The sequence below is a fragment of the Cyprinus carpio genome, chromosome B5 (assembly GCF_018340385.1).
Source record: "Cyprinus carpio isolate SPL01 chromosome B5, ASM1834038v1, whole genome shotgun sequence".
Classification (NCBI taxonomy): domain Eukaryota; kingdom Metazoa; phylum Chordata; class Actinopteri; order Cypriniformes; family Cyprinidae; genus Cyprinus; species Cyprinus carpio.
This window is the reverse complement of record NC_056601.1, coordinates 285,472-298,690: the sequence shown is the minus strand read 5'-3', so window position 1 is coordinate 298,690 and position 13,219 is coordinate 285,472. Positions and strand designations below refer to the sequence as shown.

The 13,219-nt window shown below is 36.3% G+C and overlaps 1 protein-coding gene and 1 pseudogene across 1 annotated transcript; one reads left to right on the top strand and one right to left on the bottom strand.

The window, feature by feature from the left end:
• Positions 1-1,277: 1,277 nt before the first annotated feature.
• LOC122137342 lies at positions 1,278-2,220 on the top strand (annotated as a pseudogene).
• A 9,271-nt stretch (positions 2,221-11,491) lies between these two features.
• Positions 11,492-12,962, bottom strand: LOC122137341. Its single transcript, XM_042723373.1, has 4 exons — positions 12,907-12,962; positions 11,990-12,150; positions 11,651-11,781; positions 11,492-11,557 (listed from the first exon to the last, which is right to left on the bottom strand). Exons 1-4 carry the CDS (start codon positions 12,933-12,935, stop codon positions 11,492-11,494), a joined length of 387 nt encoding a protein of 128 aa, XP_042579307.1. The 5' UTR covers positions 12,936-12,962.
• Between the last annotated feature and the right edge of the window lie 257 nt (positions 12,963-13,219).

Below are 13,219 nucleotides of genomic sequence, written 5' to 3'. Positions count from 1 at the left end.
TAATCCAGATTATATGTAATCTGTTACTACCCAGCTCTGTATATATATACACACATGTATTTTATTCACGTCTTATTTTTTATTAACTGTGTGTGGTTGTTGTTGTTGTTTCCTCTGTTTACTGAAAGCTCGGACATTAAAACACTTCCTTATATATATATATATATATAATATATATATATAGAATATAGTATATATGAAGTGACGTGACATTCAGCCAAGTATGGTGACCCATACTCAGAATTAGTGCTCTGCATTTAACCCATCCGAAGTGCACACACACAGCGCAGTGAACACACACACACACTGTGAACACACACCCGGAGCAGTGGGCAGCCATTTTATGCTGCGGCGCCCGGGGAGCAGTTGGGGGGTTCGATGCCTTGCTCAAGGGCACCTAAGTCGTGGTATTGAAGTGGAGAGAGAACTGTACATGCACTCCCCCCACCCACAATTCCTGCCGGCCCGAGACTCGAACTCACAACCCTTCGATTGGGAGTCCGACTCTCTAACCATTCGATTGGGAGTCCGACTCTCTTTCTTTTATATATATATAAATGAAACAAATTATTATTTTTTTTTTTTTTTGCTTACCCACAAGGTAAGGATTTGTTACTGTTTTTACCGCCCACACCCACATAATATCCTCAAATCCACTTCTTTTATTTATTTATTTATTTATTTGTGATCCATGTTCATATTTGACAGAATTATATAAAAAATAAAATCAGTTGAAAGCAGTTGAAAGTGGCCTAATTCCATTCTATGGTCGGGTTAAAAATGACTCCCTAGGGAAGGATTTGTAAAAAAAATATATATATATAATATAATAATAATAATAATAATAATAATAATAATAATAAACATCCACTAAATGTTTATGTGTATATTGAGAGACTCAGTTTTCCCTAATGAGTGTTTCTGTGTTTCAGGGTCACATATTTAATGGCCAGAAAGCGAGTAAAAATCACAGGAGTATATGTGCTGTTGGAAAGATCAAGTGTAGTGTTTATCTGTAATGAAGTGCTTGTGATAGTACGTTTATCGACACCACTGTACTGTCAAAAACATAGGGAGGGATTACACTGTGACAGGCCGAAGAGAACGAGGATTTGGTGTTTACTAAACAATGACGGACGGGTCACGATCCAATAGGAGACGCGCATAAAACGTACTGACACGACAAATGCCCAATCACAAGATGTTCCTAAGGCGATTGACGTTCCAGAGCGACGGCCCATTCATAGGACGCTCTCGGGTCAAATGCGGGACCTGATGAAAGTACGGGTGGGAAAAAAAAACTAGCTGAGGTGAAGATGGCGGATGGGGATAGCGGGAGCGAGCGCGGCGGCGGAGGAAGCGGGTTCCAGCGGGACCAGACACTCAAGAGCTGGCGTCCAAACGCCCTCGACATCCCAAAACAAGCGCTTCTATCTGGACGTCAAGCAGAACTCGAAGGGCAGGTTCATCAAGATCGCCGAGGTCGGCGCTGGGGGCTCCAAAAGCCGCCTGACGCTGTCCATGTCGGTCGCGGCGGAGTTCCGGGATTACCTCGGGGACTTCATCGAACACTACGCGCAGCTTGGGCCCAGCACTCCGGAGCAGATCGCGCAGTCCTCCGCGGGCGAGGACGGCGGGCCTAGACGGGCCTTGAAGAGCGAGTATCTCGTGAGGGAAAACCGTAAATACTACCTCGATCTGAAGGAGAACCAGCGCGGGAGATTCCTGCGGGATCCGCAGACCGTTAACCGCGGCGGGTTCGGTGTCCCCGGCGGCGGAGGGATTCAGTCCGGGCAGACGATCGCTCTTCCCGCGCAGGGTCTCATCGAGTTCCGCGACGCGCTCGCGAAGCTAATCGACGACTACGGCGGCGACGACGAGGATCTGGCCCGCGGCGGCGGAGGGGCGGGTCACGCGGAGTTACCCGAGGGCTCGTCGATAACGGTGGACTCCAAGCGGTTCTTCTTCTTTGACGTGGGCTCCAACAAGTACGGCGTTTTTCCTGCGTTGAGCGAGGTCAAGCCCCGCTACAGGAACTCTATCACGAATTCCCCCTTCAAAGCATGGAGCAAGTTCGGCGGAGCGTTCTGCCGCTACGCCGAGGAGATGAAGGAGATCCAGGAGCGGCACAGAGATAAAGTGTACGAACGGAGAGCTGGAGAGGAGTCGGAGGGCGACAAAGTCGACCACTACCCACCGCCGGAGGCGTCGCGTCGCTAGGCAACCGCTCAGCGCGAGAGGAGGATGACGCGTGAGACGAAGATGTTTGACTGAGAAACACTGTCGTGTAAATGTAAGAGAATCCTGTTTAAAGCAGTATAGACCACGTTTGTCTAGATACATGGATTTTTCCGCAGGCTGCTCTCTGTAAGTCTCGTCATTTTGAGTTTTGCCCCTTTATAAAGAGAGAAAACACACCTTTTTTTTTTTCCCTGACAGAGTCTGAGTCCACAAGCAGGATGTTATAGTGTCAGTGTGTCCAGAAGAACTGATGATTATCTCTACTGTAGATGTTTTAGATGTGTGCCCTGCGATGGAGAGCAAACCAGCATCATCTGAGCAGTGTGTGTGTGTGTGTGGGTAACATTGTGAACAGATATAAAAGACTCAGATCAAACAGCCTCAAAATTGCAGGTTGTGGACACACAACACCAGTTCGAGCAAACACTGTACAAACCGTTAACATGGTTGCTATAAGTGTGTTTCTTTAGCTCTCCTCCTGTTTCTTGTGAGGATCGAGCAGATTGTTCGTAATGGTATGAACAGAATTGGGAAGTGCATCGGTGCTAGATGCCACTAAATTTTTGTGGGTTCGGTGACATAACTGGAAACAACACCCAGCTCGGTTTATTTTTAAAATATAAAAACAATATACAGAAATATATATATATAAATATATTTATATAATAGACATATGGAATCATTATAAATGCTTCCCGGACAAAGCTATTTAACAAATAAAAAGTCGGATGCAATTATATATATCTAGGGAAATATTTCATACTGCTTTTCCATTGATTTGCTTTGGTCTCAGAAGACTAGACTTCTTAGTTTAGCTTGTATTCCTTTTTTCAACAACTACAATGACATGATATAACTCTCTTCTTTCTTTCTTTCTTTCTTTCCTGCTCTGCGGTCTGTTCTGCTCCTCTTCTCTCGGATCCGTCCGAATGTGTGTCCCTCCCTCATTCGATCGGAGAAAAAGGAGTTTTTTTAAGTCTTCTGTAATCACAGGAATGAGCCATAGAGAGTTATTACTAACTTCAGAATCCATGAGTGTTGACCTCATTCTTGTCTGTACTGTGTTACGTGTACTGCTGTAATTCTCCACAGACTTCCTTTCAACAATAAATAGAATTTCTTTGCTGAGAACATGAGTTTGTTTGCTATTTTACTCTCCGAGTTTGTTTACTCTCTTCCGCGATTCTTGACAGCTCAGCGTTTGTTAAGAAGAAAGAGATGCTTCTACACCAAAAGCATCACCTCACAGATCTGCAGAAGTGCTGTTTTCAGGAAGCTTTTCCAGCGATCCTCATCAGCAAAGTCATCATCACAGCTTCCTGCAAACTCCCAAACAATCACATTTATACTTGAACAAATGTAAATCACAATCTTTTATAATGTTTTTATCCATGACCTGCAGCATCTCTTATATACCGAAAGAAAAAGACCTCCTAGTGTTCTCTATTCTGTTTCTATTATATCTACTTGTTTTCATTTTATTTATTATATATAATAACCAGTGCTGTCAAACGATTAATCACATCCAGAAATAAAAGTTTTTGTTTACATAATATATGTGTGTGTACTGTGTTTATGTATATATAAATACACACACATTCAGTATATATTTTGATATTAATAAATTATATTTAATAATACAGCATTTTCTTTAATATGTACATGCATGTTTTGTATTTATATAGTACATATACTATAACGCAGAACACACACAATATGTAAACAAAAACTTATTTTGGATGTGATTAATCATTTGACAGCACTAATAAAAAGTAAGACTCGTCACAGCATTTACATATTTATGCCCTTTTTTTGGTTTTGATTGCTTGTAGTGTCCTCATTTGGATAAAAGCATCTGCTAAATGACTAATGTAATTTTGTTTTAGTGTAATTGAATACTATTAGTTAGTTTAGTTTGAATGTTAATTCATTTTTGTTTTATGTTTTCTATTCTAATGTTTAATATATATATATATATACTGCATCATTTTTATTATGTCATTTCAAGTAACAAAAATAGTGTTTTTTGTTTTTTTAACTATAATAACCTTGCTGCATATATAACTAAAGTAATTCCCCAGTCTTGCTATTTTTGATCCTGGACCTGGTCTTAAGTGTCAATTTTTTTTAAATTTAGAATTATATATCATCTGAATAAATAATCTTATAATACAATATTTGTCTGAGATACAACTATTTGAAAATCTGGAATCTGAGGGAGCAAAAAAATCTAAACATTGAGAAAATCATCTTTAAAGTTGTTCAAATGAAGTTCTTAGCAATGCATATTACTAATCAAAAATTAAGTTTTGATATATTTACGGTAGGCAAATTTACAAAATATCTTCATGGAACATGATCTTTACCTTTCCTAATGATTTTTGGCATAAAAGAAAAATGTTAATTTTGACCCATACAATGTATTGTTGGCTATTGCTAACAAATATACCTGTGCTACTGATGACTGCTGCTGTGCTGCAGGGTCACCATATATTATTATAATTTCTAGTGATGAAGTGCATTGAAGAGAAGGTGCCCTAGAAAGTCTAAATGAAGTGGCTCTGTATTGATGCCATACTCAGGCACTGCTCCTTCACAGAGACTCTTATCTGTGAAAACTCTCGGTTTGTTCCACTTCACAGATCCGGTTTGGCCTCAAGGATGTCCCAAGCAGTTTCTCTGCAGAGGTCTTTGCTTGGGATGATGCAGCTGGATGCAACCTTCAGAATGCACCATTAGACAAATAAGTTCATAACCTACAACGCTTCAACAGAAGTCGTCAGGAAAGAAGAAGTATTTTAAAACATCGGATACTGTATCTAATAATGAGAAAACAACAGCCCTGCTCAAACACACCTTTAGATTGGAGAAGTGTAGCCTGATCCTTTGCTTATCAATGTGTCCTTTGCAGTGAATGGGTGCCGTCAGAATAAAAGGTGTAATTCTTACAAACACACAGCTTTTGTCTTCTCCAGATGTTAACTGATGGACTGGATTACTTGTGATTGATTATTGTGATGTTTTTTATCAGCTGTTTGGACTCTCATTCTGACGGCACCCATTCAACTCTATTGGTGAGCAAGTGATGCTAAATTTTTTGCTAAAATCTGTTCTGATGAAGAACAAACTTATCTACATTTTTGGACAACCTTATGGTGAGTAAATTTCAAGCAAAATTTCTTTTTTTGGGTGAAACTATACGTGCTATTTATTGCATTATTTTAGTGTCATATTGTTGTTTTTTGTGCGTAACATCAGGTACCTTCTACTGTATATATGTAGACTAGTATTTAGCGCTTTTGGAAAAGTATCTGGGAATGGTGGCTGTCTAAATTCTAAACATATAAAACAGATTTTCAGGACTTTGTTAAGTTGGAATATTATATCAGTTTAATAAAAACTTTTATGTAAGGTGTCCTTGTTACAGAGTAATTATTCATTTAAGTACTGAGTAATATTAATTAACGTACTTACTGTATGGTTAGGGGTTAAGATTTCACGTTTAGCTTAGGGCTACTTGCATGTAATTATGCATAATTTCTTGTTATTATAATATTAAGTACATGTAACCTGTAACATAAAGTGTTACTGTAATTTTAAGTCCAGTTCATAAAACCTAAATTGTTGCTACTATAATTTTTACAGTAACAGACTTTTTTTAGTGCTGTCAAACAATTAATCACATCAAAAATAAACTTTTTTTCCCCACATATTGTATGTGTGTGTACTGTGTATATTTATTAAGTATATATATATATATATATATATCATATATATATATATATATATATATATATAGATATATATATATATATATATAAATGCACATACAATACAGTAGGATATTTTGAAATATTTACATTGTATTTATTTATATTGATATAATTTATATTATATATTAATATATTTAATATACAAACACATTTTTTCTGAAATATATAAAAGCATGTGTATGTATATATAAATAATAAATATACACAGTAACACACCATATATTATGTAAATCTTTTATTTAGGATATTTTTGACAGCACTTTTTTTTTTTTTGTGTTTTTTTTTTACTGTAAATTATTGCAGTGTGCTCCTCTAAAATTGCTCCTATTGAAGTTAAATTAGAAGTCCCTGCCATCCCTGGGTACTTCTAAATGTATTGTCTTGTACATGTTTCGCGTGATCTTTATCAGTTTGTTTTGTATGAGTGTTTTTTGTAGCTGGTCTCCCGGGAAGAAGAGACTGTGAAGTCTCAATGGGAGTCTCCTGCCTAAATAAAGGATGAATTTCAAGAAGGTAAATCACACACTGAAGGCTTCTCAGTTGTTTAGAATAGTAGGATATCTGTTACCACTCACGCAGCTCACAGCTAAATCTGTAAAAGGATACTCGTCTCGCTTCACAGTAACGATGAACAACTGTCCCTCCTCATTCTCGTGTCTTGTGTAAAGTCCTACTGCATCAGCGCTGAGAGTTAAACCCTGTGACCCTCATCTGATGTGATCGATATCCATTCTGGTAAGAAAATGATTCACACACACACAACACACACACACACACCACACACACACAACACACGACTTCACACACGCTAGTGCTTCACTGATGATGACAGTTCAAGGGTAGATGCAAGGACACGGCTGGCAGAGCGTCTCTGATTCAGGAGATCTATTTCACATTCTTACTGCCATGCTGCTGCTGTGGTGTGACGGTTGTTAGGAGGACAATATTTGAAAATCTGGAATCTGAGGATGTAAAAAAAAAAAAAATCTAAATATTGAGAAAAACTCATCTTTAAAGTTGTTCAAATGAAGTTCTAAGCAATGCATATTACTAATCAAAAATTAAGTTTTGATATATGTATGGTAGGAAATAACTAAATATCTTCATGGAACATGATCTTTACTTAATATCCTTATGATTTTTGGCATAAAAAAAGAGAAACTGTATAATTGTGACTCATACAATGTATCGTTGTCTATTGCTACAAATCTAGCTGTGCTACTGATGGACTGCTTCTGTGCTGCAGGGGACACATATGAGCTCACTTGCAATGAGGATAAACATGGAAACAACATTGTTTGTGTGTGTGAATTACTGACTTTTTAAATATTACTAAATAATATTTAATACAGTTCAATAATTGGATCTACATTTTTATATAGCAGAATCATTAATCTAAGCAACTTAATATACATAGAAATTATGCTTCTGTAGATACAGAGAAACATATCCTGTACAGTACTTAATGTGCACATCTGTAACTAAGATGCATGTTTATATGGTTTTTATTTGTTATTCTTTATTTATTTACTTACTTTCCGTCTATTCCTCATTAAATACATTTGTATGTAAAACCTCAGAGCTGGTGTGTATTTTAGTAACTTTGAGAAGTTTTTTGTAATATTTCGAATTCAAATTTGTTATATTTTCTAGTTTTATAGTAGTTTTGTCTTTTTGTGTGTGTGTTACTTTCTTTATAAAGTTATTTAAAAGAAAAAAAAAAAATATTATATATATAATATATATATATAGATATATATGTATATTTCATTTATTTGGGTATTTTAAGTTAATTTTACAAAGGTTTTAGTTAGTGCTGGCACATAATTAATCTGCATCCAAAATAAAGGTTTTTATACATAATATATGTGTGTATACTGTGTTTATTTATTATGTGTATATAAATACACACACATGCATGTATATGTTTAAGAACAAAATATATGTTTATATATTAAATATACTAAATAATATACACAGAACACACACACATATATTATGTAAACAACCACATTTTATTTTGGGATTAAGTCTTTCACTTTCTCTACATTGTCATTCATTCACAACAAGACAAAACACTGGAAAATATGTGTTAATTTGATTTTTTTTGCATCACATTTGCATATATTATTTAGTCAATGCATAATACAGAAATTAAGTGTGCTTAGATTTTGTCAAAAAGAAAGGAGTAAAACTACAAGATTAATAAAAAAAAATACATGCATATATAAAAATTGCATTGTCAAAATACAGCAAGATGCTTTGCTTGCAGAACGAGCTGATTATTTCAGTTTCACAGCTTTTATATAATATGGTTAACAACTACATTAATATATTTGCACACCATGTTTCTAGAAAAACAATGCAATTAGATGTAGGCATACACTATACAAACTCTAGTGCAGCGCGTGCACTTTACTGATAAAGCCTTCCTCACGTACTGATCTGAGTTCAGATGAGCTCCACCAGCAGAGGGCGCGCTTGTCTCAACTTTTACTGACTCTTCTTCTTTGTGTCCCACGTGACATTCTATAAACTATGGCACTTTTACTTTGTGCTGCCTACTTTCCAGACTAGTGCGTGAAAGGTTATTTTGTCATCCAGCAGCAGTCCCTAACATTGATTGCTAACTAAAACAAAGCTGCAGCTGTTGGGTGCATCAAGTGTCCAAACATTTGCACACTTTGTTTTTCAGTCAAATAATTGCATGATCCAGTCCCAAGTGCACTTCTTCTTGTAGAAATTTCTAAAAGTATTTTTAAAGGACTTTTGACATTTTTGTAAATTTTTTTTTTTTTTGAAGAAGAAGTCTTGTGTGCTCACCAAGGCGCATTTATTTAAATCAAAAATTGCATAAAAAAATTGTGACATATTACAATTTGAAAATGTAATTTTTTCCCTCTTACTTAGCTTCTAACTTTTTTCCTGATTTCTTAAGCATTACATCGTCATATTAGAATGATTTCTGAAGATCATTGTGACACTGAAGACTGGAGTAATGATGCTGAAAATTCATCGCAGGAATCAATTACAAGTTAAAACACATTTAAATGAAAAACATTTTTAAATTGCAATATTTCACAATATTACTGCTTTTTTAAAACTGTATTTCACAGGTGCTTCTCGATGCCATAGAGAACCTTTAACATCTGAAGAACCTTTCTGTTTCACTAAAGCTTCTTTGTGGTGAAAGAAGGTTCTTCAGATTATAAAAAGGTGAGAAAGAGATGCTTCTTTAAAGAACCTTTGACTGAATGGTTCTCTGTGGAACCAAAAATGTTTCTTCTATGCATCGCTGTGAGCTTTAAGAGTGCTGGATCAAATAAAGACAGTCCTGGTGAGCAGAAGAGAAGAGACTTCTTTCAGAAGCATTAGAAATTGAGATATTCCCAACATCACTGCATTTCACATCATGCTTTGCTACTGAAGTCTTGATCGTTCTAACAGAATTCTGAGCAGTTTTTCTGGTTCCATCGCATGCATCCAACCTTCTTTCAGCCTTACACAATACCACACCTCACTGAAACGTGGTAAGCACATACAAATAAAAGTGAAGCACAAAATGCAAATACATGGAGAAAATGCCATGCGTCAAAGACCCACGGAGGAATCGCTCCACTTGCTCTCATGCTTTCTCACAATGACCCTTCTGTTGGAGAAACCCTTCAGCTCTTCACATCTTCCTCTGAGCTTGGTTTTCCTGAGAAAGAAAGATTCATTTCAGTTCATTGTCAGTCTCTTCTTCTTCTGATTCTTTTTGGATGCTCAATTTCAAAGGCCCCTAAATAATGATCAACATTATTCAAACAAACCACTCTACTGCGCGCCTATCCCCTAACCATAAAATAACTTTTTTATTGTTATTAATATTTCAAGACAACTGAGCTAAAGCAAAACGGTTTACTTGATAATCCACACGTGAAAACCATGTTAAAATATATCAACTATGATCCAACCTCAATTATCATTGCATTGCACTGCTTATATTTTTTGACCCCGAAATAAAAACCTCGGAGGTTCGATCATAAATCTAAGCATAAATAAGCAAATATCACATTACTACAATGCATCATTGGGAGATACAGAGCAACACTGTTTATATATACAGTATACATACTTACAGCTATCAGAATTTCATTTTAGCCATTTAAAAAATCAGCACCCAAGATTTTATTATTTTTTTTAAGTAAGTGTTTTATTCCTGAATGTTGTTATTTCAGAATGGCTTTTTTTAATTTTTATGATTTAATTATTAGGTTTTCATTAAACCTTGATGTAATGTAATGTCTAGGTGCACATCATTATGTTAATAACATGTAATATATTCTCTTTTCTTTTGCATTTTTAGGTTACACTTTATTTTGATAGTCCACTTTGAGACATTCTACTAACTATGAAAATACTTTGCAGCTACATGCCAATAATTCTCATTATTTTGCAAACTACATGTCTACTAACTCTCAGAGCTGACTGTTAATAAGTAGAATAAGTTGACATATACTTATATAAAGTTTGTGTGTATGCTTCTTGCACACAAAATCCTCACTCAAACAGCAGAAACACACCCCAAATCTAGAAAACCATACCGAATTCCACTTTTTTGACTCAGTTTTCAGTTTCATAAAACACTTTTTGCACAACACAACACACAAATTCTCAATGTAACACACACAAATCTAACATGAATCAATATTATGGCAAAGGGGTTAGCAATATTTGCTTTTGAGATGTGTGTGTGATATTTTGAATGCAGTGCTTCGTTTTGCGAGAGATGTGAGGTGTTTTGCATTTTGTGTGCAATTATTGGATTTGCATGTAATGTTTTGACTTTTTTGAAAAAACTGACTTTAAGTTGCAAAGTTAAGTTGCAAAATACTATTTAAATCAATGTGATAGATGAGTCAGGTCAAACATAATCTAAAAGCTGATTATGTTACCTAAAAATGTGTACTGTAATTATATTACATTACTAAGTACATTTTTTGTCATGTAATTTGGAATCGGTAACGGATTACACTTTTGAAGTACCTGATGTTGCAGCGCAGTGGTTTATTGGGAGCCACCGATCCCTCATAGCATGAACATCTTCGTTTTAAGTTGCGTCTTCGCAAGGAGATCTTTTTGAACGGAATTGTGTCGTTCTCCTGGATTTTGCCTGGTCCAAAGAGAAACTGCCAACTCTCATCTGTCATGTTATATAAATGCAACAGATGGATGATTCGATTTTACCGTGTATTGTCTGCAGACATGGTAACTATTCACAAAGTACAATATTCCTCTCGAAGACATTCGGAAAACATTACCTTTTTTTTCTCATCTGAGTAACCGATTTTAAAATCCGGTTTTCTGTTCTTCTGTGATGGTCACGTTGACCCTATTTTCAACACACAGGTACTTTTTGGGTAGAGCCACTGATTCCAGACTCCTCAAGTTTCCAGAAAATCTCTTTCTCACCCCACTTAAATAAGAATGTTTCATCAAAGGTTCTTTCTGTGATCGGCATGTCTTTGGGTAAAAAACCTGCGTGTGAAAAGCCAGCAGACCTGATTATAAAGAATCAGAAATTTATCAAAATAAAAGCACAAGAAAGTATTTGACACCATGCCTAAAAAATAAGCAATTTCTTTGCAATTCACCATCAGAAACACTACACCAAATTTGGCCTCTTCACCGCGAGTAACAACAGGGAAATAAGCCGTATTTTGCACCTCAAAGCAAAAAGCCATGCATGGTGTTTTGTCATCATACGAGATGTGATACACCTTGACTGAAGAAGAAAAGACAAATCATATTGCTGGAATTAGAATTAAATAATTATGCAAACACTTTTATTAAAGGAACAGTTGAAAAACAAATTAAAACAGAACTTTACTCTACAAAACAAGAAACTGCCAATTACATCAAAGTACTGACTGCAACACAGACAGATAACATAAGAAGCATTCAGCAGGAGCATAACAGGTCCAGACCTTTACCTGAGTGTCCAGGTTCCTGTTTATTCATTGCAACCAGCTGATGAGAATTTCTGGACCTCCTCATGCTTTGAACGCACAAAATCTTTCCATCACTGGTCGACAGGGACGCCGGTTCAATCGATTTGATTTTCATTTTTGGAAGAAAAGCTTCGTTCCAGACACTAATAGACAAATACCAATATCCATAGACACACAAATCAAGTAAGTTATGTAATGTTAACTAAATTTCATTTTATTGGATATCACAGGCACTATGCACAACAAACAAACAAAAAAAAAAAAAGAGCATGGGGAATAATCTGTCGTAGTCTAATGATCAGTTATTATGATTATCATCATCTAACTAATGGGAAACAAAACAGTCATTAAAAATGGTATCACCAAACCTCACATTGCAGCACTGGAAAGCATATAGCCTAATGCAAGCAGCCACACGCATTCCAAATCTGTGTTGTTTAGGTTCCCTAAAGAAGGGCTGGGTAACTTCGTTCCTGCAGGGCACCAGGGAACCAGACAAGTCTTTCTGCACGATCTTGAGTTGCAGCCTGGAATTAAGGAGAACTGTCCCCTCCCCCAAAAAAGTTTTTTTTTTTTTTTTTTCTCTCCATTTATGTCATCGATGGAGTTTTGGTTTCTTGCCACTGTCACCTTTGGCTTGCTTAGTTGGATTTCTTTCATTTCTGGCCATATGTTGACTTGATTGCACAGATACTACTGGAAGAGAACTGAACTGAGCTGGACGATGGGCATAAATGATGAACTGAAAAATGTAGTGTTTACAATCGTCCTCTTGCACTATCTACACACTCTTTTCCTGTTGACACTGTAAAGCTGCTTTGACACAGTCTAAAGTGCTATATAAATAAAGGTGACTATCCTTCAGAGTGTAGCTCCAAACCTTTATCAAACACACCCACCTGTAGCTTTCTAGTGATCTTGAAGACATTGATAAGCTTGTTCAGGAGCGTTTGATTAGGGTTGGAGCACTCCCCTAAAGAGATATGAACCATATAGTTCTTATTGTTTCCATCACAAATGTTTTTTGCAAGCAAACATAAATTTTCTCTTGGGAAAGATTTTGGGATCAAATGCAAATGTGTTTCATCACATCTCTCCTCACAAGCACTTTCCCCACAGCATTCCAAAAAACAAAAACACACTAAACACTGCACTTGTGGAAAGTTACAGACGTGTTTCTCTTCTCCCAGTCATAACAAAAACACTTCATCA

Bases quoted from the DNA above. Each gene is read 5' to 3' on its own strand.
- LOC122137341 (XM_042723373.1), bottom strand. From the start codon at position 12,935: ATGTCTTCAAGATCACTAGAAAGCTACAG. The intron at 11,782-11,989 runs GTAAAGGTCTGG...TTTCTTCTTCAG, and splicing joins ACAGGAACCTGGACACTCAG to TCAAGGTGTATCACATCTCG. The intron at 11,558-11,650 runs GTGAATTGCAAA...CTTTATAATCAG, and splicing joins TTGGTGTAGTGTTTCTGATG to GTCTGCTGGCTTTTCACACG.